This window comes from Streptopelia decaocto (genome assembly GCF_964273445.1).
Source record: "Streptopelia decaocto genome assembly, chromosome: 6".
Taxonomy (NCBI): Eukaryota; Metazoa; Chordata; class Aves; order Columbiformes; family Columbidae; genus Streptopelia; species Streptopelia decaocto.
Genome location: NC_138660.1, coordinates 1114753 through 1136508, shown reverse-complemented (window position 1 = coordinate 1136508; position 21756 = coordinate 1114753). Strand labels below are relative to the sequence as shown.

General features: G+C 42.4%; 1 protein-coding gene across 1 annotated transcript; it reads left to right on the top strand.

Annotated features, from left to right (window-relative positions):
- The first annotated feature begins 816 nt into the window (after positions 1–816).
- Positions 817–20902, top strand: DHX36 (DEAH-box helicase 36). The gene is made up of 25 exons (XM_082055842.1): positions 817–1049; positions 1815–1936; positions 2741–2942; positions 3685–3723; positions 4842–5012; positions 5970–6049; positions 7018–7092; positions 7217–7383; positions 7942–8023; positions 8495–8635; positions 9660–9762; positions 11365–11452; positions 12273–12328; positions 12443–12507; positions 12972–13115; positions 13718–13835; positions 14473–14571; positions 15538–15711; positions 16007–16093; positions 16740–16823; positions 16919–17018; positions 17104–17194; positions 18093–18213; positions 18766–18918; positions 19964–20902. Exons 1-25 carry the CDS (start codon positions 855–857, stop codon positions 20147–20149), a joined length of 2943 nt encoding a protein of 980 aa, XP_081911968.1. The 5' UTR covers positions 817–854; the 3' UTR covers positions 20150–20902.
- The last annotated feature ends 854 nt before the right edge of the window (positions 20903–21756 follow it).

The following is a 21756-nucleotide window of genomic DNA, read 5'->3' as shown; positions in this document are numbered from 1 at the left end:
ACCTAGTTCTTATTTCTTTACGTAGCCCATCGCTGGGAGGTGTTGGCCTAACGGGGTAAACTGTCGGCAGAGGAGAAAAGAGAAGATGGTTTCCTTTGGAAGAAGCAGCCCTGTGCCTGGAAGAAGTTTGGAAACCACTGTGTAACGTTGTATTTCAGAGATCTCAACACTAATAATTTCAAAACTTGTGTAGATCTTACCAGGGAAGAAGAAAAAGCAAAAGAATATGTAAAGAAATGAGATTGAAGAAGCATTTTTAGATGCACAATGGTAAAGAAACAAAAAGAACATTAATTAACTGTTGAAAAACAATTCTGTGAATAATTTTATCTAATTACAAGGTTTCATTTAACAATCAAGACAAGTTGGACAAAGTAAACACCAGATACAGCAGCCAGCAGACCCAGACTGGTAGGTATTTGAAGATGTATGTTCTGTTTTAAAAAGAAACAATAGGAATAGCCATCTGGTTCCCAGAAATATGGGTAATAACGCTGTACGTGGTGCTGGAGACTGGCTTTTAATGTTTTCTCAAAATCTTATCCACAGCCTCAGGAAGGGACGTCAAAACCTAGATCTGTACATTGAAACAAGGAGAGAGATTGGAGCAGGATGAACTCCAGTGACATATTGCGGTGAATATATTTCCTTATTTAATGCCTGTTGCGCTTCTCTCGCGGGTGTGTGTCGCGATCGTGCCGCTGTCCCCGTGCTGGGCGCTGTCGGGCCGGTCGCGGGCTGGTCGGGGCGGGACTCGAACCCGCGGAGCAGCGGGGAGGGCGGGCCGGCGGGCGGAAGTGAGGCGGCGGATGAGGCGGGTGGCGGCGGCGCTGCGAGCCGGCTGCCGGGCGGCCATGAGCTACGAGCACCACCGGGGCCGCGGCCGCGGCGGCGATGGCGGCTCCTCCGCCTCCTGCTCGTCCGCGGGGGGACACGGGGGCCGCGGCGGCGGCCGGGGGCGCCACCCCAGCCACCTCAAGGGCCGCGAGATCGGGCTGTGGTACGCGCGGAAGCAGGGCCAGAAGAGCAAGGAGACGGACCGGCAGCAGGTGAGGGGCCGGGCCGGCCTGTGGGCGCCCCCCGGGCCGCTCCCCGCGGGCACGGTCCGTCCGGGACAGCGGGGACGGGAGCGGGCGATGCCCGGGGCCGGCGGGAGGGTCTGCGGCCTCATTGATCCCGTTAACTGGGCAGCGGCCGTGGGGCAGAGCCGCCTCTGACGGGCTCCCCGGGGCTGCCTTGGTCTGAGAAACGGGCACTTTGTTAAACGTGATGAAAGATGTCACAGGATCCCAGAATGTCAGGGGTTGAAGGGCCCCGGAAAGCTCATCCAGTGCAATCCCCCCATGGAGCAGGAACACCCAGCTGAGGTTACACAGGAAGGTGTCCAGGGGTTGGAATGTCTGCACAGAAGGAGACTCCACAACCCCCTGGGCAGCCTGGGCCAGGCTCTGCCACCCTCACCCCCAACAAGTTTAATCTCATATTTAAATGGAACCTCCTGTGTTCCAGTTTGCACCCATTGCCCCTTGTCCTGTCACTGGTTGTCACCAGAAGAGCCTGGCTCCATCCTCCCGACACTCCCCCTTTCATATTGATCCCCAGGAATGAGTCCCCCCTCAGTCTCTTCCAAGCTAAAGAGACCCAGCAGAATTTGCATATGTTTGTTTCTGCATGTCAAAATTCCTTGTGAGGCAGAACTTTAAAAGTTCCTCATCACTCCAGAGAGTCTCACTAGTTTGATATTTAAGTGTTAATAACATATCTGTAGGTATGCTGAGTACATGTTGATGAAAACTGGTTTTTATTTTAACTAGAGAGCTGTTGTGCGTATGGATGAACGCAGGGAAGAGCAAATCGTGCAGCTGTTGAATACTGTCCAAACCAAAAATGAAAAAGAGCAAGAAGCCATGTCCTGGTGGTCTGGGGATGAAGAAGGGTAAGGAGAAAGAATTACTAATACTTTTATTTACTTTGGGTTGAAGAAACTTCCCACAAACTGGCAGAAAGATACATCAGGAAATATTCACATTTAGTAAGTGATTTAGGTTAAGAAATATAGTCAGTTTTCCCCCCATATATTGTCATACTGAAATGGTTATAATTGTTGCTGTAAAACCCTGTTCCAGATTATCGTTAAGTTTGGGGTGTTATATTTTTACTTAAAATCGTACAATCCTGTAAGTGATCTCCAGGCCTATTAAAGTAGATATACAGAATTTTTAAGCTCCCGTGGCAAGTGGAATTACTCTCCCAGAGGTGGCATTCGACTCCATTTTTCAGGTGTTGTGCAGTCTTGGAATGTTTTCTCAGCCTCTGTGAATTATGGTCCATTCTGAGCACGTAACGGATTTTAAATAGCAGTGAAATGGGCAGTCAGGTTGTTACTCAGAGGCCACTAAAATGAGGTGTCCGGATCTCCGTTCTGCTGAGTGATCCCGTTACAGGGCAGCGGTTCTGCCTGCGGGTTAAGTGATCGTTGTCTCGAGATGTCCTTTTGTATTATACAAAGCTAACAAAACGTGGTACATTTCTATATACGGATGAAAAACTTATGGTGGCTGGTAGTTTCCAGACTTGAATTGTTTTAGTGACATGCTCCGTATTCCCATCAGCTGATGGTCAAGCAGCTTGTGGGTGTCATGTCTCAAAACCAGATTTCAGGTTTGCCATGAGTGGGTCAGTGTGGCCAAGCACCTTCTTGGATAACCTTGGAAGTTTCTGTTCTCTGTGCTTATTCCAGACCCGCTCCAGAAGAGCCTGCAAAAGTGAAACCAGAGGCTGAAAAAGCTCCTGTGAGACAGAGACCAGTCTTAGAGAAAACATCCCTTGATCGGGATGTGGAGTATCTCTTTGAAAAAAATGAGCAAGATACTGATTTAGACGAGCAACTTAAAGAAGACTTAAGAAAGAAGAAATCTGATCCAAGATACATTGAAATGCAGGTACTTTTCCGTGTGCTATGTAGAAAGCTTTTGATTGTCAATTTTGTTTAGGTTTGTTTTAATTAAGCTAACCAGAAAACACAACTTCTTGAGGTTTATATTGGGAAGTTGTCATGATGCTATTTTGGCTAAAAATTATGTTCAGAATTTATAAAATACATATCTGTCAGTAGGACAGTGATTAAAAAACAGGCTTTCGGTGACAGCTTCTGATTCCATAAAATCTAACATTTTAAGCTTACACATTGTTTAGTTTCTGTGGGGGTTTTTGATTGGTTTTGTTTGTGTTTTGTTTGTTTGTTTTAAACATACTATCTGCCTGCATTTATGTCTAAAACAGCCCAAAAATGGCTCTGAAGGAATTGCCTCTAAAAATTGTAGTTTATGTTGTTTAATGTAGTTATGTTGTTATGTAGTTATGTTGTTTAATAGCTATATGTGAAGTTGTCAAATAAAACAGTGTTACTGTTCTCCCTCTGATCCAAGGCCCTGGTCTTGCAGCTGCACATACGTACCTCTTCACGTACGGAGCTGTTGGCTCAAAATAATTCTGCTAAATTAAATGAAACTGAAAACATGCATGGAATTTAACTTATTTCTAGTGGGCCCGTGTTTGTGTGTTAACTTAATAGTTTGTCATGTTATTTCTTGGTTTAGTTTAGGTCGTAGATTAAACCAGGTATATTACTTCATTGCTGTAAAGGTGTTTAAAGTTATGTACTGTTACTTTCTTTTTCCCCAGAGATTCCGAGAGAAGCTTCCTTCATACGGGATGAGACAGGTAAATATGTATTTAATTGGAAAGAACACATGTTACTGTTACCCTGTTGTAAAACAGGATAAAACAGCTGGGACAGACAGGAAACCCTTGTTGCCTTTTGTGAAGGTGCTGAAGCATCCCAGGTTCTGACACTGGCTTTGAGTTCTCTGCAGAAAGCAGCTCAGGTTCGCTGCTTCGCGATGTGCCCGAGTTCCCGCGGAGCTGCGTGCAGCTCTGGCAGGAGGGGCAGCACTAGTGATGGGAGTGGCGTTCAATGCTGTGCGTGTTTAAGTACTTTCTTCTTTTTTTTTAAGTGTAGGTCCTTTTTTCTTTCTCTGTCCGTTAAACTTACAGAATATTCCTAGTTATTGGACTTTATATAGAGTAATTGTCATGCTTTCTTTTTCTTAGATATATAAAATTGTGGCCGTTTGTTGAATGTTTGCCCAATTTAGGATGGGATATAACGCAGGTTAAACCTCTTTAATCACAGACTTTATGGCTGTACTGCTGGCTGTTACTGCCATTAATTTCTCAGTCAAATATCAAATCAGTGACAGTGGAGGTTATTATAAATGGATGTTAATTCTTCATTTGATGCCACCAGTATGAAAGAGATGATATGAGTATTCTGTTACGGCATTTTTTGTAGGTTCAGTGAATGATTAGTGAGCTTCCTTTCTAAAGTGTAATAAAATTGTTACTATTGGTATAAGAAACATTACAGTGTTGCACTGAAAATCTTCAGTTATTGCAGTCTTGCAGTCCAACAGAAAATGCTTGCTTGCGGTCACCAAAGATACACAGCAGGCAAGTGAGAGGGAAGGTTAAAAAACATATTTCAGGCTTTCATTTTAGTTATTTTGTGTTTTCATATAGGATCTTATATAATTAGAACTAGTATTCAGGTTTTATGTGCTTTAAACCTTACAGGTTGTAAATGTAAACGTGTAGAAATTACTTCTGTGTGGTTTAAGCTAAACTTTTAGTATTATAAGAAACAGATAAGTGTCTGTCTCTTTAGTTGCTATGACATTATCTTCTAAGTTTGCAGCACAGTAGCAGAGAATTGTCAAAATCCTTCTAAAATCTATGTTGAATAATAATACAATAAATGTTTTCTCTTTGTTTGGAAACAGGAACTTGTAAACCTTATAAACAACAACAGAGTGACTGTGATAAGTGGTGAAACCGGTTGTGGAAAGACAACGCAGGTCACACAGTTCATCTTGGACGATTACATCGAGCGAGGGAAGGGCTCGACGTGCAGGATCGTGTGTACGCAGCCCAGGAGGATCAGCGCTATCTCCGTAAGTGCCGTTTTGACAAACATGGTAACTTAGTTCTTGGGATTATCTTTATTCCCAGTAAGCCTGAGGAAAAATTACTGCCTTACTTAAAATACTGGAATGAAAATGTCCATTTACTGGGCCTGGGATCCACAGGCAAGCTTATGAACTGAGTAGACAGTCTGCTAGATTATATGAAATTAAGATCTGGAAAACCACCAAATGAGCAGATGGGTGCTGTACATCTCTCAACTGCTCTGCCCTCACGTGTAGCCACACAAAACGGGGAGATCAAGATGAGTGTTCAGCCTGTGGCGGACAGTGAAGATGGTTTTTTGTGTGTTTGTTTTCAGTCACCTTGGATTCTATTGCAAGTAACAGTAGTGTTAATATACACTAATGCGATATTTCATAAGTTCTGGTCGTTAGTTGAATACCAGCACTGCAAGTCTTATTCTTCCCTCAATTTAATCATGGCTTTTATCTGTGATTTTAATGGGTTTGAGCACTGCAAATGTGAATTAAGGTAAACGCTAATGTTGTGATTTTAATGGATTTGGGCAGTGCAAATGTGAATTAATGTTGGGTCAGGCTCTTTAGAGGTACATTAATGAGCAAGAAAGAAGTTGGCTTTTAAGTGCACCGTAATTACTCTCCTTGAGAGTTACGTATCAAATGATTATAGAGCCTTCCTTCCCATGAGGAAAAGCTCACCTGCTCAAAGGGAAGTGTGTTGCTAAGGCCTGGACGGTTGTGTTCCTGTAAAACATGTCCTGGGTCACAAACCTGTGCTTGGGTCGCTGACAGGAAACACTGTTCTTAGTGGAGGAGAAAGGGATTTTCAGGGTGTTCCTTGTTGTTGACATAACATCTTGGCTCTAGGTATTCCATGCTGATGTCTAAATCATAGATCAGCCTTGTGGGATTTTAAAAAAATGTCTTTATTGCACTGTTTTGATTTTTATTTAATTTTCTAAGGTGGCTGAGAGAGTTGCTGCAGAAAGGGCAGAAGCTTGTGGTAATGGGAAGAGCACAGGATACCAGATCCGGCTGCAGAGGTAAGAGAGGCAGGTGTCGTGTGTTCATGTAGAGTAGGATCTATTGTTGGTCAAGCAAGAAAACTCAAAAAGTACTTCTTAACATAGGAGACTGCTTTCATTCTGATAATTTCTCCAGAAGGAATTCCTGTGAGTAACTGGAGTAGGGAAGAAGGTTTTTGAAATTTACCAAAGAGTTTGTGCGCAATTCTTGTGTTTTATGCAGTGTGTAACAATGGCTGGCACCAAAATGTCCTTTGTCTAGTAAGTCCTTTTTTTCAGCTCTTCTAAAAGGTTCTACTATAGATAGAGATAAAACTGGTGTCCCTGATCATGAATTTGAAGGAAAAATTGAAATGTTAAAGGAGAGGATGCTGTAAGGTGTGTTTCTGTGGAACACTATGTATTTGTTACTACTTAGGTATTGAGTAACCCTGCTGGGATCGGGTAATACAGTTAGGGGCACTGACAAGAGTCTGTAGCCCTAGTGCTGCAGAGCAAAAGCTGTTACGTTTGGAGTCATCTATAATTAAAAAAAAATAACTGAGATGTTACTAGCAAATAATGGAATCTCAGTTATCGTTGAAGTAAAAATGCTGGTGAGAGATGACAGTTTAGTAATTTCAGCATTTTAATTTGAGTTTATAGAGTCTCAGCTCTAATTTTTCTATACTATTTAATCAATACTGTCATACTGGTGTATATTTAGGTGTCATCTGTGCTGAGCTTAGGTAGCTGCAAGAATTTGGGGTCAGCAGATCAATGTACAAATGGTGTCTGGGAAGTCAGGGCTCCTGTCAGTACCAGCGGTTCATTCCATCTGCAGAGGTGCCGCAGCGGTGCCTGGGCTCTCGCTCTCCCGTTGAACTGTGGGCAGGTGGAGCACGGGGCACTTCCCAGGGTCTGTAATGACTGTCTGCACTGCAAGTTTTTAGAGTACTTGGAAAATGCAGGAGCCAACTGAGGCATTCTTAATGCATCTCTTTCAGCCGGTTACCGAGGAAACAAGGTTCCATTTTATACTGTACCACAGGAATTGTCCTGCAGTGGCTCCAGTCAGATAAGTAAGTTTTCCTATTTAATAAGAGACTGAATACAATTATGAAATGACTACTTTCTAACAGTCTTGGCTCTGTTTTTTTAATTTTGCTAATACCAAATATTTAACTTCCTGCTCTTCTGTTTTAGGCACTTGTCCAGCATTAGTCATGTAGTCCTTGATGAAATCCACGAGAGGAATCTTCAGTCAGATGTTTTAATGAGCATTATTAAAGATCTTTTGAATATTCGTTTGGATCTGAAAGTCATACTAATGAGTGCTACTTTAAATGCAGAGAAGTTTTCGGAGTATTTTGGTAGGTGAAAAGCTTCCTATGAATATTCCTCCTCAGTAATTTAGGCTTCTACAGTATAATGCATTAGTCAAATTTTAGGATTGATTTTTATCAAAAGAGGTGATGACTTCAATTTTACAAATAGTTGCCAGCTGCTGGAGATGCCTATTCTCTTAGTTTTATCTGATCATGAGCTTACGTTGCTTCTGTATCTGCTTTTCAGACAGTGTTTGCATATTAAATATTTACTGGTATTTACCCTGTTTTAGAAGTCTTGGTGTGAGTGCACAACAAGATTGAAGCCTTTAGTTGTTCCGTCTTCCAGCTTTATCCTGTAGCTGAAACAAGGTGAACATGCTAGAGAACAATATGCTGCTTGCTACCTTTGTATTTTTTTTATTCAGCAGCTTTGTTTGGGATTGAATTTGGCGTCTTCCACGATAATTTCAAAATAAACAGAAAAACCCTATGGACTTGGCAACTCTATTGCAAAAATAGTGAAGAATGCTTATTGCCTCTGTTATTTCAGTTCAGTATTTTATTTGCTGTTTGAAAAGTGAGTTATGCCTTCCTCGACAGACAACTGTCCCATGATTCACATCCCTGGCTTCACGTTCCCTGTGGTAGAATACCTTCTTGAAGATGTCATTGAGAAGCTGAGGTAAGCGTATGTTCTGAACACCCTTAGGGATGGTTGTTTGGTTGTTTGTTTTGCACAGAATGCCTTTTCATATGTTATCTTGGTATGAATAACCTGTGGGAAAATTGACATTTTCAACAGAAAACCTTCAAGGGATGTTTAGTAGGTTTAACAGTAATTAAAAATGGCACATAGCGAACTGGAAATGTTGGCTTGAGGAGGAAGAAGACTTGTCTCTTTTTGCTTTTGGCGTGGTGGATTTTCAGGCTACTAAATCAAGCTGGTCACTTCTTCCTACGCATTCTCATGCTTGCTAGAAATGGTACCTATTTTTATAAGTAAGATTTCTTACAGAAAAGAAATTCAAGTATTTACCTTACATCATATAGCTAAAGCGCTGCATATTTTCCCAAGTTCTGAAAACTGCCATGCAGCTGGCTTTAAATGACCTTGGTTTCCGAATGCGGTTATGTCTGTTGTTGAAATGTAAAGGTACACCCCGGAGAGCAGCGACCGGCGCCCGCGGTGGAAGAAAGGCTTCATGCAGGGACATGTGAGCAGACCAGAGAAAGAAGAAAAAGAGGAGCTGTACAGGGAGCGGTGGCCAGAGTACTTACGGCAGCTGCGGGGCAGGTTGTCTCAACTTACTCTTTTGTGTTAAGTTTTTAGACACGTCTTAGCTGAGAAACATAAGTTAATGCTGTATTATACTACCGTGTTTCTATTAACAATGTGATAGTTGCTGCTGTGGAAGGCGATAGTGCTGGAATTGCTGCTTTTTAAATATGCTGCTTTTTAAATGTGCTGGTTTTTAAAAGAACAAACAAAACCCCAATAAAACAACAAACGCAAACCAAAAACAAACAAAACCCAACAAAACAACCCCACCACAACCTTTTTCCTCAGAATGGTTTTATATTCCTCTGTGGTGATTTAAAACCAAGCTACATAATTTTGCCTCTTCGGTACCCAGTAGAGATTTTCCACTTGAAACATTCTTTTGATTGCCAGCATTTGACTAGTTTGGTAATCTGGACAAGATGATTAATTAGATAGCCTGGCTGATTCATTTCAGGAACAGCATTTTCCTGTTCTTCCTCTTGTCTTATTTGTCCTCTGCATTTTGGGACTGTCTATAATATGGCAGCAATAGTGAACGTCGGTGGCTTGGTTGTATCTCCCTTTTCCAAGGGCAGAGTCCTCGATGCTGTGTCTGTCTGGGCTGTGCTCTGCTCCCTGCTTTGTGCTCCTGCCCTCTCCCACCACGGCCTTTGAATCAGCCGGCAATTCTTTCCATAGTGTTGGCTTCTGTGAAAGCAAAAGGCTGAACAGATGAGGTGCCTCCTGTACTTGCTGTGAGGGATAAATTGAAGGGTAAACTGAGATTGCTCAGGTCCCAGGTAACTCATGACGGGGAGAGAGATGGTGTAAATGCTTCAAATGCAGTTCAGTCATAACATGGTGTTTCTTAAACTTACTGTTCTAAACTGACGATAATCATTCTAAACTACAGAGTACATCGGAGGTGTAACTGAACAAAGAATAAGTTGAACAGCAGTGGGTTATGTAGATGCATGATTGCAGAGCCTCGTAACAGAAACAGGGCTGCATGACTCTGTGTTAATACTTACTGACGTGTTTGCTTTCAATGCTGTAGGTATTCAGCAAGTACCATAGATGCCTTGGAAATGATGGATGATGACAAGGTTGACCTTGATCTTATAGCAGCACTTATCAGGCACATTGTTTTGGAAGAAGAGGTGGGTTTCTCTCTCCTATCACCATATTCTAATGATGTGACTGAATTGTGGTCTGTGACTGTTGGGAACATCGGAGCTGATAGTTATTTCGGCTTATGATACAAAGAAGAGTTTTTTCTTTTGCTCTTTTGAGAAGTCATTAACAGCTTTAAATATCTAATTACTCTTTAAGCCCTGAATTTAGAATGTAGTTAGCTACTGTGTTTATTGAAGTGATGGGATAGAATCCACATTTAAAGGGGAGCACGCATCTAAGCGTTTCTGGAAGAGGGGTGTGGGCATTGAGGGGAGCTCAATGTGTGTGTGTGTGCAGGAGGAACCTGGAAAACTTACAGATATGATCCATACGCTCATTTGTGGTTCCTTCTGAGCAAGGGGAAAAAAGAGCCTGAATTCTTTCAGTGGCAGTAGGGACTGTCTTCTGAATAAAACAGGACAGATATCTGAAGGTTTGGGTGCCGTTCGGATTCGGATTGCTCTATTTTCTTTTTCTTTTGAATAAGCTTTTAAAGAAACTTTCAAGTTAATTATACACCTTAGTTATTTGATGGAAAGGAATATAATTACAAATTAAATTTTAACTCGTAGTTCTTTCTGTGACGGCACATTTGTCAAAGGCGGTATTCTTTGTAGCGTGCAGTGAAAGTGAACGTTTTGTGAAATTGCAGTGGAAACTGTCGGAAAACCTCTTCAGTGTACAACTGAACGTCTGTTCTTAATTCCTCGGCGATGAGGGAAGGGGAGGAGCGGTTGTTGGAGTTGATGTTCACTGCCTCATACCTGCACCGTGCACTTGGCTTTAATGGGTTTTGTGCCTGGGTGATCCAGACACGACTGGGATGCTGTGGGGCCTGGGTTTGTATCCAGCCCAGCAAAATCCGGTCCCATTTACCAAGCACGCAGCTTGGAGACTCTTCCTGCTTTCAGCTTGTCAAGATGAGTAGTTAATTACAGCTGCAGTAATAGTTCTCCCCAAATGTGCCTTACCTTGTCAGTTATTACTAACATTATCAGAATACTAATATCAGAAGGGTCCTACGCTCGAAGCAGTGACAAAGATGAAGGAAGAGCAGTCTGTTACCATAGGCATAACATATGTAGATTGTCATAACGTGAAGCTATAAATTTGTTTCTGAGCTCAAAAACATCTGTGGAAAAGCTGACACATTGGCTGATTCCTTAAAGAGAATTTTTACTATTGAAAATACTAAATAATATTTAAGTTGATAGATCATTTAAGCTGAGGATAACAAGCATGAGTTGCTGTTTTCATATTTTGTCCTTCCTGTGTTGAAAATTATACATTAGTTTCTCTCTGTTTTACTTGCAGCTCAAATATCTCTAGTGTTGACATGGCAACGTTTTAAAACACCGCAGGGGAAAAATGTTAAAAGTCCAATTTTTATCTGTTATGTTCAGATAAATATAAGTAGCTAACTCTTCTAAAAAGCAATGTTATAAACTTTGGTCCAAATTTGAGTCAATGTGGTTTCAAATATCACCTGTCCAGCATACCTGTACCAGTGTGCAAGTAGCTGGTTCTTTTCATAGCCTATAACTGATTCTAACCCCTTTTCCTTTCACTGCCTCTTCTGTGTATAGGAGGGAGCAATTCTGGTGTTCCTTCCAGGCTGGGACAATATCAGCACTCTGCATGATCTCTTGATGTCACAAGTCATGTTTAAGTCAGGTAAAACCAAAATTTTACATGGAAATTCTGTCAGTGGCGTTAGTGGCAAACTCTTAATTTTTGCATGTGACTGCTGGTGTTACACTGTGGGCTTTTTCTTGTTTCTCGAGGTGATTGTTGTGTGCTCTGCACTTTCTGTATTTCTGTATTTTGCATTTTCTGCATTTCATCTGCTAATGATAATCACTCATTTTCCTCAGTGTAGGAGTGAACAACTGAGAGTCTGACCTGCATCTTTTTCCTTGTGTCCTTTCATGTAGCTGTGACTTCCACCCCAAATTAATCTCTTTCTTCATTCTGTGTTCATTTCCTCTTTCCCTGTCTGCTGCTGTCTGCTACTTTTAAAGCCTGTTTATTTCTCGTAGCTTTTTTAATTGGGCACTAAAACACCCTGTGCCTATACAATACGCTTTATTCTGTCCTGTTTGCATCACTGATAGTTTCAGCTGACGTGTCTGACTGTGCTCTTGGCTGTTCAGATAGTCGTCTTGTACTTGATGTTGTAAAAATTCCAGAAAGAATTGCAGTTTATTGAAAAATCGAGAGTGTCAGTTTATTTGTTGAACCTCAGCAATTAAATAATTTGAGAGTTTTAAAATGAAATAAAAATTATTGTACATAAATCCATAACTTCTTGTCAAGTCATCATAGTGTAATTTAAAAAAAAACCTTTATAGCTTATTACTTTAGAATTTGCCATTACAATAAATATACATGTGAATTCAGAGTCAGACAGTAGACTTAGTTGCATACTTGATTTTCCTGTAAAATTAAATTTTCTGTGCTTACACCATGTCTTTTACTGATTTTTAATTTTCAGATAGGTTTATTATCATACCTTTACATTCATTGATGCCTACTGTTAACCAGACTCAGGTATGCTTCTCTTTTGTTGTTATGCAATAAAGTAACATTTTGCAACTACAAAAAAATTAATTAAGCATGTGTTTGGTTTTGGCAAACATATAAACGGGCCATGGATAATTACAGGTTTTCAAGAAGACCCCGCCAGGAGTACGGAAAATCGTGATTGCTACCAACATTGCAGAGACGAGGTAAATGGCTGGCTGTGCGGGCTGGAAAAGCTGTGTGGGTAACCGAGTGAACAAACGTGGTAATCTAAACTATAAACCCAAAATATCTGCTTTTGTATTTGTACCATTTATTTAGAACACTTTAGAGATCTTTGTAGACTAAACAGGAGTTTTCCTTTCGTTGTTTTAAACAATTAGAACATGGTGGATGTTGCTACAAAGACTGGCCTTTGTTGTCCATGCGGAGTGCGAGCTGCCTGTCTCCTGCAGGCTTTGGACCCCATGGGCTGGCTTTTGCCAGACCTAGCAGGATAAGTCAGGCTCTTTTTTGAACTGCATAGTAACATAATTCTTCATGAAATTACAAACAATTGTTTTTAATTGTGGTTCCCAATTTGGGTGGGGGTAGAGAGAGGCTTTGAAATCCTAGGTCAAGCTTGCAAAGATGAAGAGTTGCAATGTTTCTTCTCTCTTTTTTTAAACAGCATCACAATAGATGATGTCGTGTTCGTTATAGACGGTGGCAAAATAAAGGAAACTCACTTTGACACCCAGAACAACATTAGCACAATGGCAGCAGAGTGGGTTAGTAAAGCTAATGCCAAGCAGAGGAAGGGCCGAGCAGGAAGGTAAGAATAATGGCATGGTTAGAAAAGATACTAAAGATACTACTTTGTTATTCTTATGTCCAGAAGCAGATGCTGACACAGCCCCCTCTTGCCTTAGGGAAAGAATGGTTACTTTGTCTTTCTAGGAAACCAACTTGTGCTGTGTTTAACTTAGGAGTTTCCTGCTTTTTTATAGGAGAAGTTGTCCCATATTTTTAAAAATTTCTGTTGGTGGTGCTTACCTTCACACCTGATTTATGAAGCTATGGTACATTACAGTGAAAACTGCCTGCAAGTTATTATCCATAAGCTATATACCAATTTTTTTAAAAATTTATCTCCCTCTTCTCAGAATACCTTGTGGAATTGTTTTCTCCTGTTCAGACTTTCAGTTCTTCTCTGGTCTCTTCATGGCTCATTTGAGCAGTTGATGAGGTGTCTGTGCTCCGCGTGCGTTTGCTCCTGTGGACGGGCCTGTGTTTCAGAAAGCTGAGACGGCTTTAACAATTGAATACACTTCATTTCTGATTCCTTGAGGTGTTTTGGAAAGCTCTTTATAAACAAACACAATCATAAATTCACAGGGCAAAAAAGAATACAATTGTTTCTTTAAATAATTCCAGAGTTCAACCAGGCCACTGTTACCATCTCTACAATGGGCTGCGCGCAAGCCTTCTGGATGATTATCAGTTACCGGAGATCCTGAGGACGCCTCTGGAAGAGCTCTGTTTACAAATCAAGGTAAACGTAGGAACCTTCCAACAGATCTGTTACCTACTTTGCCATTGCAAGAAGAGACTGAGAGATGAGGTTAATGCAACTGTGAGCCCAGGGCTGTCTTAGAGTCCAAACTGTTACACCAGAAGTACAATATATTTAGCTCATTGCAGCAACTTTTGCAACCTGCATACTTGTATCTAGATGCAAAAACCCAGGAAAAAGAAGATTGTCTGGTAGAAATAAAAGTTCAAGTCTATTAACAACAATTCAGACCATGCTTCCTTCCCTCTGCCCCCAAACATCGTTCAATCAGAGGAGCGTGGGTGATGCCAGTGAGTTGAGGGACAGGATGTCTTAAAATAATTTCACTAAAAAGTAGGTTTAGAACTGATGTGAGTTTCCTTTTTGGCAGTTTGTATTGAATTCCTTGCATATGCATGAGGAATACATGGGTATGCCTGCTGAATGAAGAGTAGGTGCTTAGTTTCAAATTTCATTTTTAATACATTTTTTAATTTTTGCCCTTAGTTCTTAATTAATGAAAATCTAACTCAAGCTGTGAATTACTCACACTTTTAAAAATGAATGTGGTCACTGCCCATGGATTTTAGTTGGCCATCTTTCTCCACTTGCTTTAGGATTTTCTTCTTTCTTTCAGATTCTAAAGCTTGGTGGAATTGCTTATTTTCTGAGCAAACTAATGGATCCCCCATCTCGTGATGCTGTAATGTTGGCCATCAATCATCTAATGGAGCTGGTAAAGTCTTGCTTGATGTACACAGGAAGAAGAATCTGTTTAGAACCATGTTACTGCCCTTTTTTGGTGTCGGACAGTTCTGACTGTCCAGGTCTGACAACCCCTTATTGTGGCAGACCCTTTGTGTGTATATATATAGATATAGATATAGATATATAGATACATATCTTCACTGACCAGAGAAAATAATTTCACATAACAGATGATGTTTATGAGCTGCATAGAGTAGTTCCTGCAGCTTGCATTTAAGTTCCCCCTACAGATATTTACCTCACTGCTTCTGTACTCTGCTGCTCGTAGCTGCATCCACCGAGCCTTCTTATCACAGTCAGATCAGTGGAGAGTTGAGATGCCTTTTCCGTGGAAAAATCAGTATAAAGGAGAAGGATCTTGGGTGTCATCGCCCCTTTGCATGCTGGGGAAGACACTGGTGACACTTTGTACTGCTCACTTCTTGCCCTGGTACTATTTGTACAAATCAATTGTAGTAATAAATTGAAACATCTGATTTAGGTGAAGAGTAATATTTAGACTGGCCTGATTCTATACAAGCTTAGATAAAACTAAAGTTCAGCCATACACTTGGTGTTCTGTGACAGTGCTGTATAGTGGCAAAGGATAGAGTAAATAAAAACAGAAGTGACATTGTGGGTAAGACGTGAATCTAAAAATAGTCTTGATCGGGAGAATTAAGTGTTAAACACTCAAGTATTTCTGTCACCCAGAAAGACACTGAGCCCTAGTAAACCACTTGAAACACAGTTGAAGATTATTGCCATTTTCTTGTCTCTAATTAAATGTTTCTTTTTCTCCATAACTTGCTGGTCGTTTTCCTACCGCGGCTCATTACAGCTGGCTGTGCTCTCCCGCTCTGGGCTGCCTTTGTTCTCAGCCATAGTGCCTGTTTCCAGGAATTCCAAATACTGCTTTTATTTGTTTCCTTTGTTAACTTTCCTCTCCTGACAGAACGCTTTGGACAGACAAGAAGAGCTGACTCCGCTGGGTGTCCACTTAGCGCGATTACCAGTCGAACCGCACATAGGAAAAATGATCCTGTTTGGAGCGTTGTTCTGCTGCCTGGACCCCGTGCTGACCATCGCAGCCAGCCTCAGCTTCAAGGACCCCTTCGTCATTCCGCTGGTACGGCTCCTGGGAGGAGAGTTACACATAGGATTTTAAGAATCTCAGAAGGATAGTTGGACTTATTGAGATGTTCAAAAGCAGTTAGTCTTATTTTCACGTGAATTACATTTTTATTAGTAAAATATTGCCTTTGCATACTATGAAGATGTTGTCTTTGCCTACAGAATAGTGCATGTAGCTTTAATTTCCATGTATGTGGCATACAAAGTATCGCTCTGTATATGTACCTGAATTAGGGAAAGAGAACTGACGTGTCAGTCGTGACTATTTTATAGGTTCTAATTATTCTTAGGGCAAAGAGAAAGTAGCAGATGCAAGAAGAAAGGAACTGTCGAAGAATACTAAAAGCGATCATCTGACTGTGGTGAATGCTTTCACGGTAGGCATGGCTTAAGTTTGGGTTTTTGTTTTTTTTCTTCTAGAATTTTGAGTAATATGGTTTATTCTAAGGAAAAACTGATGAGTTTGTGTTCAGAAATATTTTTATCTTGGCTGCTACAGAAACATAAAACGAAATTAATTTTCACTCTTCTAGTGTTGAGGTGTCTTGTCTTCAGGCTCATTAACCTAATTTCTTGAGGACAGGCCTGTAAGAGCAGACCAAGAAAACAATGGTATAGTTCCTTTGCTGAAGCCATTAGTCATTGTCCTTCTGGCCTCTCCAAGAGGTTGGCGCTGACTTCAGAAGTACTGCAGGTGCTGGATAGTGTTGGGGTGAGAAGAGGAAGAAATAAATGGCCTGGGATGCAGTTTCTGCCCAGGTCTGTTAATAGCAACAAATGGAGTTCTGGAAAATTCAGCTGGATTTTATTCCTCACCATAGAAAAAGAAGGTTTTGATTCAAAATGTAAAGTTGTGTTTTGCTGCTCTGTGCTATGTATGCATAATATAAAGAGGTCGAAGGATTTGCTTTCTCACTTACAGAAAAAAAATGAACTATATTGTTTGTTGGCCTCCAGTTTTTGTTGTCCTTAATTTTTTAGTAGGTGTTCGTTTAAAAATGTCTTTATGGTTTTTATTTTTAGGGCTGGGAAGAGACTCGGCGTCGTGGTTTCCGAACTGAGAAAGACTATTGCTGGGAGTATTTCCTGTCTGCAAATACCCTCCAGGTAAGATCTGACAGGTTGGAAGAGGATCATGTCTGTGGGAGGAGGGGAAGCTTTTGGCACAGCGTCGTTCTGGGACAACTTGTGTTGTTTCCTAGATGCTGCATAACATGAAAGGACAGTTTGCTGAGCATCTCCTTGCGGCTGGATTTGTGAACAGCAGAGACCCCAAGGATCCCAAATCTAATACCAACTCAGGCAAGCGGTGGGAGGAAATGGAAAATCTCTGATAGCTGAAATCTGATTTAAAGAACTGTGTTATTTACTTTGCTGTCCTCTACAGATAACGAGAAGTTGCTCAAAGCGGTCATCTGCGCTGGTTTATATCCAAAAGTTGCAAAGATCCGTCCAAGCTTTAGCAAAAAGAGAAAAATGTAAGGATTTGGTGTAATGTTGGTTTGTGTTTGAGGTGTGTTTCACATTGGGTAGTTTGAGGTGAAGCTGCCCAGGAAGGCTCCGTGTTATGATCCACTACACGAGAGGCTGGTTACACTGAGCAGTTTGGTGCAGGGGCTCTCCCCACCCCGTGTCTCTCTCAGAACGCTGGACTCCACGTTTTGCAGAACACTTGTGCACACAGGGAGCAGAGAGGCCGTGATCCGCACCCAAAGGATCGCACCTCTGAAATGTGGGAAGGAGAACGACAGTTGTGCTTCATGCATTTCTACTTGGGTTCTGCTTTGTCTTGTCTGACAACACTATAATGTTAGAAGGGAAATGTGATTTCGGGTAGGAAGTATTAATATAACCAAAGCGGTTGATTGTTGTCCCTAGAGTCAAATTTGTTCCAAGGCACATGGTACAACAGAGAGACCCCCGTCCAGACGGGTGACAGGGTGGAACTGCTCCCTCGTTCCACACTGACACTGCTCCACGCTCAGCAAACAATTCAGATGTGCAGGTTCCTTATGTGGTGTTTGCAAGAAATTGCTTGAAACTTGGTGTGTGGCACCAGGTTCAGTAACTCAGAGTCACTCATTTGGAAGAAGAAGGCCACTCATTTGTTCTAGTTGAGAGAACGACAGGGTTTATTAAGAGGGTAAATTTGGCAAAGAATTCAAACTTCTTCAATGCAGAGAGAGATGTCTAGAAATTCATCCTGTAGATTCAGTTGTAATCTTTTGGGAAAGGAGTTAAAGTCTCTTTGAATATCCGTGTACTTTCAGAGTTTAGAACACGAGTGGGTAATTGGAGTGGTTTTGAATTTGGAGCATGATTGTGCTAAACTTCCAAGATCTTAATCCTAAAATAAAAACTTTTTTTTCTCTTAAGGGTGAAAGTTTGCACCAAGACAGATGGAACAGTTAATATTCATCCTAAATCCGTTAATGTGGAAGAAACAGAGTTCCATTATAACTGGCTGGTGTACCACTTGAAGATGAGAACCAGCAGCGTACGTGATGTTTGTGTTTGTGTGATTTATTGCCGTAGCTCTCGGAGCAGGTCGGGTCAGGGCTCGGAGGGGCTGTGAGCGGTGCCTTTGGCTGCAGGCTTCCTGTCTCGGGTCATTTCTTTTACATGCCATCAGATTTTGTTCTTTGTCATACTGGTGGTATTGTTCCATAAGTAATTTATACTAGCTTATGGGTTTTTTGGTTGGGTGGGGGTTTATGTTTGTTTGAAAGGTTCTGGCAATGACAGGTGTCATTTTTTCATTATTATTATGTTTTTCAATCCAGTGTTGTACTTTTGAATATGCTGAAACTTTTTTCCCTCTGTTACAGAATAGCTGGTTTCATTTCACCACTTGTGTGGTGGAATCCGGAGCCGGTTTTGCTCCTGTTCAATCTGATTTCATGTAACTTAGGAGTTGCTTCAGATATGTCTTGCAAATTTATGAATGACTCTGAATAATGACATTCTGAAACTTATGAGTTCCATTAAGGGTTCCTGAAGCCATTTCAGATGTTTTGAAGGGTGACTGGGCAATGTTGTTGTCTTGCAGATTTACTTGTATGACTGTACAGAGGTGTCTCCATACTGTCTCTTGTTCTTCGGAGGAGATATATCCATTCAGAAGGACAAAGATCAGGACACCATCGCTGTGGATGAATGGATTGTTTTCCAGTCTCCAGCAAGAATAGCCAACTTAGTTAAGGTGACTGTGTGTGGTAATCAAGTATATGGAAGGCTTAGCGTAACACTGCTGCTTCTTAGAGAAATCTGCATATTGAAATTACTGTCTACCTACAGAGTTTTCACTGTAGGGAGATAATAGTGTTTTAAACGTATTCCCAATAAGCAGTTGAAGTACACAAAGTAAATGAGAGACCTACTGAAGGTGTGGAGATGAACACAAGTTAACACACAGTAGTAAAAATAACATTCTGAACAGTCTGTATCCCATGGTGAACTGGGCAGGAGCAGACAGCAATGTACTCCCTTATGTTTGCCCGTAGGAGCAGTCAGGTTTATTTATTTATCTGATGTAATTGATTTAATGAGGGCGTGTCCCTGTTGAGGCATCGGAAATGTGGCTGTGATGTTCTTCAGTCGGTGCAGCCTCTGCTGAAAAATTCATGGGAATATTGAAAAACTGTAGAAGCTTCAGGGAAGAGGCATAGGGTGGATTTAAAGGATATATAAACATGTTTTACAGTGAGAGATTTGAAGAGCTTAATCTCTAGTCATCCATAGTAAAAGCTGTAGGTTTACTTGATCTGTGGTTCTGTGACCAGCCCGCGGGATGTCCCCGTGGGTGTGGAAAGGTGAGGCTGGGGCTCGTCAGCCAGCGGTCATGAGTCCCGGTGGAGGAGCTGACTAGAGCTTCGTGTAATATTGGATCCTAGAAATCGTATCTGAGTCTTCTTTTAAGTCAAACATTCTTAATCCTGAAATAGCCAGCTAAGGGACACGTAGCCTGTTAAAGGCCATCGCATCCAGAGATTGTCATCTGCCGTAACAGGTAAAACTGATCATTTTTGAGAAGCAGCTTTTGATCCCAAAGACAGCAACGCTGCAATGAATCGATAGAAGAGCAGGTGTAAAGATGAGAACAGAGGGCCCAAGGGGTTTGAACGTGCTGTGGTAATGCTGTGTGTTGCTCTGATGGCCTCTTTTTTCTTTTCTCGTTTCTCTTTTCTGTTTTTTTTTTCTTAATCTTTTTTTTTTCTTTTTTCTTCATTCCAACAAACTCTTTACAGAATTTAAGAAAAGAGCTCGATGATCTTCTACAGGAAAAAATAGAAAACCCGCATCCCGTGGACTGGAATGCCGTTAAATCCAGGGACACGGCAGTGCTGACAGCCATTATAGACTTAATCACAACACAGGAGAACGAAGGTGCCAGGAACTATGCTCCGCGGTTCCAGAGCGAACGCTACAGTTGACACAGTTCCTTCTGGATCCATAAAACCAACATCTTCACCTCTTTTGTTTTGTTTCTTGTTTTGTTTTTTTTTCTATAACATTTATTTAGCTAAAGGAAAAACTTTTCTAGGGTAAGCTGCTGATGCCCTCAGACTGAAGACCAGTTATTTTGAAACAGTCGGCAATATCTGTATATGCATGGTATTCTGTGTTCAGTGTAGCTTTCCAAGGGAAGATGCAATGCTAGCAGTGTCAGTTGATGTACGGTTCTTGTCCTGCTCTAGTTTGTTTGGTTTTTTACCCACCAGGTAGCAGATATTAAAGAAACCTGCTAACATACTGCTTAATAACACCTGAACTGCTCTTGCTATTGGTAGAAACATCTCAAAATAAGTTTTTTTTAATTGGGGGTGGTGAATAGTTCTACTTAGTGTGTTATTCCAGCTGTGCCACAGTCTGCTCACCAACACTTCCACAGAAAGCAATTACAGCTTAATTAAACTAAACTTGAAAACGCTTTTCCAATTTGTACTGTGGGAGGAAACAATCTTCAGAAATATTCTCCTCTTCTGCCTTTCATCCCTTCAATTAATTTTTGTTCATTTTCTGCGCCCGTCCATCATCAGCACTGACAGAATCTGAGGCCACAGGAACCGTGGGCAGTGAGCAGTCGTAGTGAACACGCTGTCCGCTTGCGTTGCTTTCTGAGGCTTTGTAAAGCAGCCGTGTATGGGTTATAGGATTACATTAAAGGTCTTTTATTTACAGTGTTATTTCATCTGCTCTTAGTTGTTAATGCTTTGAATGCTTCCAGCTCTGTAAGAACATTGTTTAGGATTTCAGGTAAGGTGACTAGCTTGAGAAATACTGTCAACTGCTCAGTTGAAATTATTTTGTGCAGAAATGTTAGTGACTGTTCTGTGCTTTCCAGGGGTTAACAAGGGCGCCAAGCTCGTTATTTGCACAGCACAGCTGCAAAAGGCACCTGTAGCTCAGCCCCCCTCGGTCCGTTAACGGCCTCACCCCAGGTGCGCTGCGTTAGGGAAGGAGGCAACGGGAGCCTCGTGCGCGGCCGCGGGAGCGCGCCCGGGGGCCACCGACCCGGCCGGAGCCCCGGCCCGGCCCCCCCGCCCCGACCCCGTTGTGCGGGACCCCCCCGGGGCCGCGAGACCCCCGGGGGCCGCCGGGATCGGGCACGCGCGGAGGCGGCCGTTCCATCCACCTCAGGGGCGCAGGACCGGCGGTGAGCGAGCGGCGGGAGCTGCAGGTGAGCCCGGGAGCGAAGCGCGGGGGGAAGTGAACGGAATCGGCGGCGGTTTGTGAGGAAATGGCAGCGATGATGTCGCTTGGTGTGGCGCTGGTGGAGACAAAGGTGCAGCTGCAGCGGGGCGGGAGGACACAAGATGGCGCCCGGAGCCGCGGGGGCGGGACGGTCGGACACGGGGGGGGGCGGTCGGACACGGGGGGGGCCGGTCGGACACGGGGGGGGGACGGTCGGACACGGGGGGGCGGTCGGACACGGGGGGGGGCGGTCGGACACGGGGGGCGGTCGGACACGGGGGGGCGGTCGGACACGGGGGGGGCGGTCGGACACGGGGGGGGCGGTCGGACACGGGGGGGGGCGGTC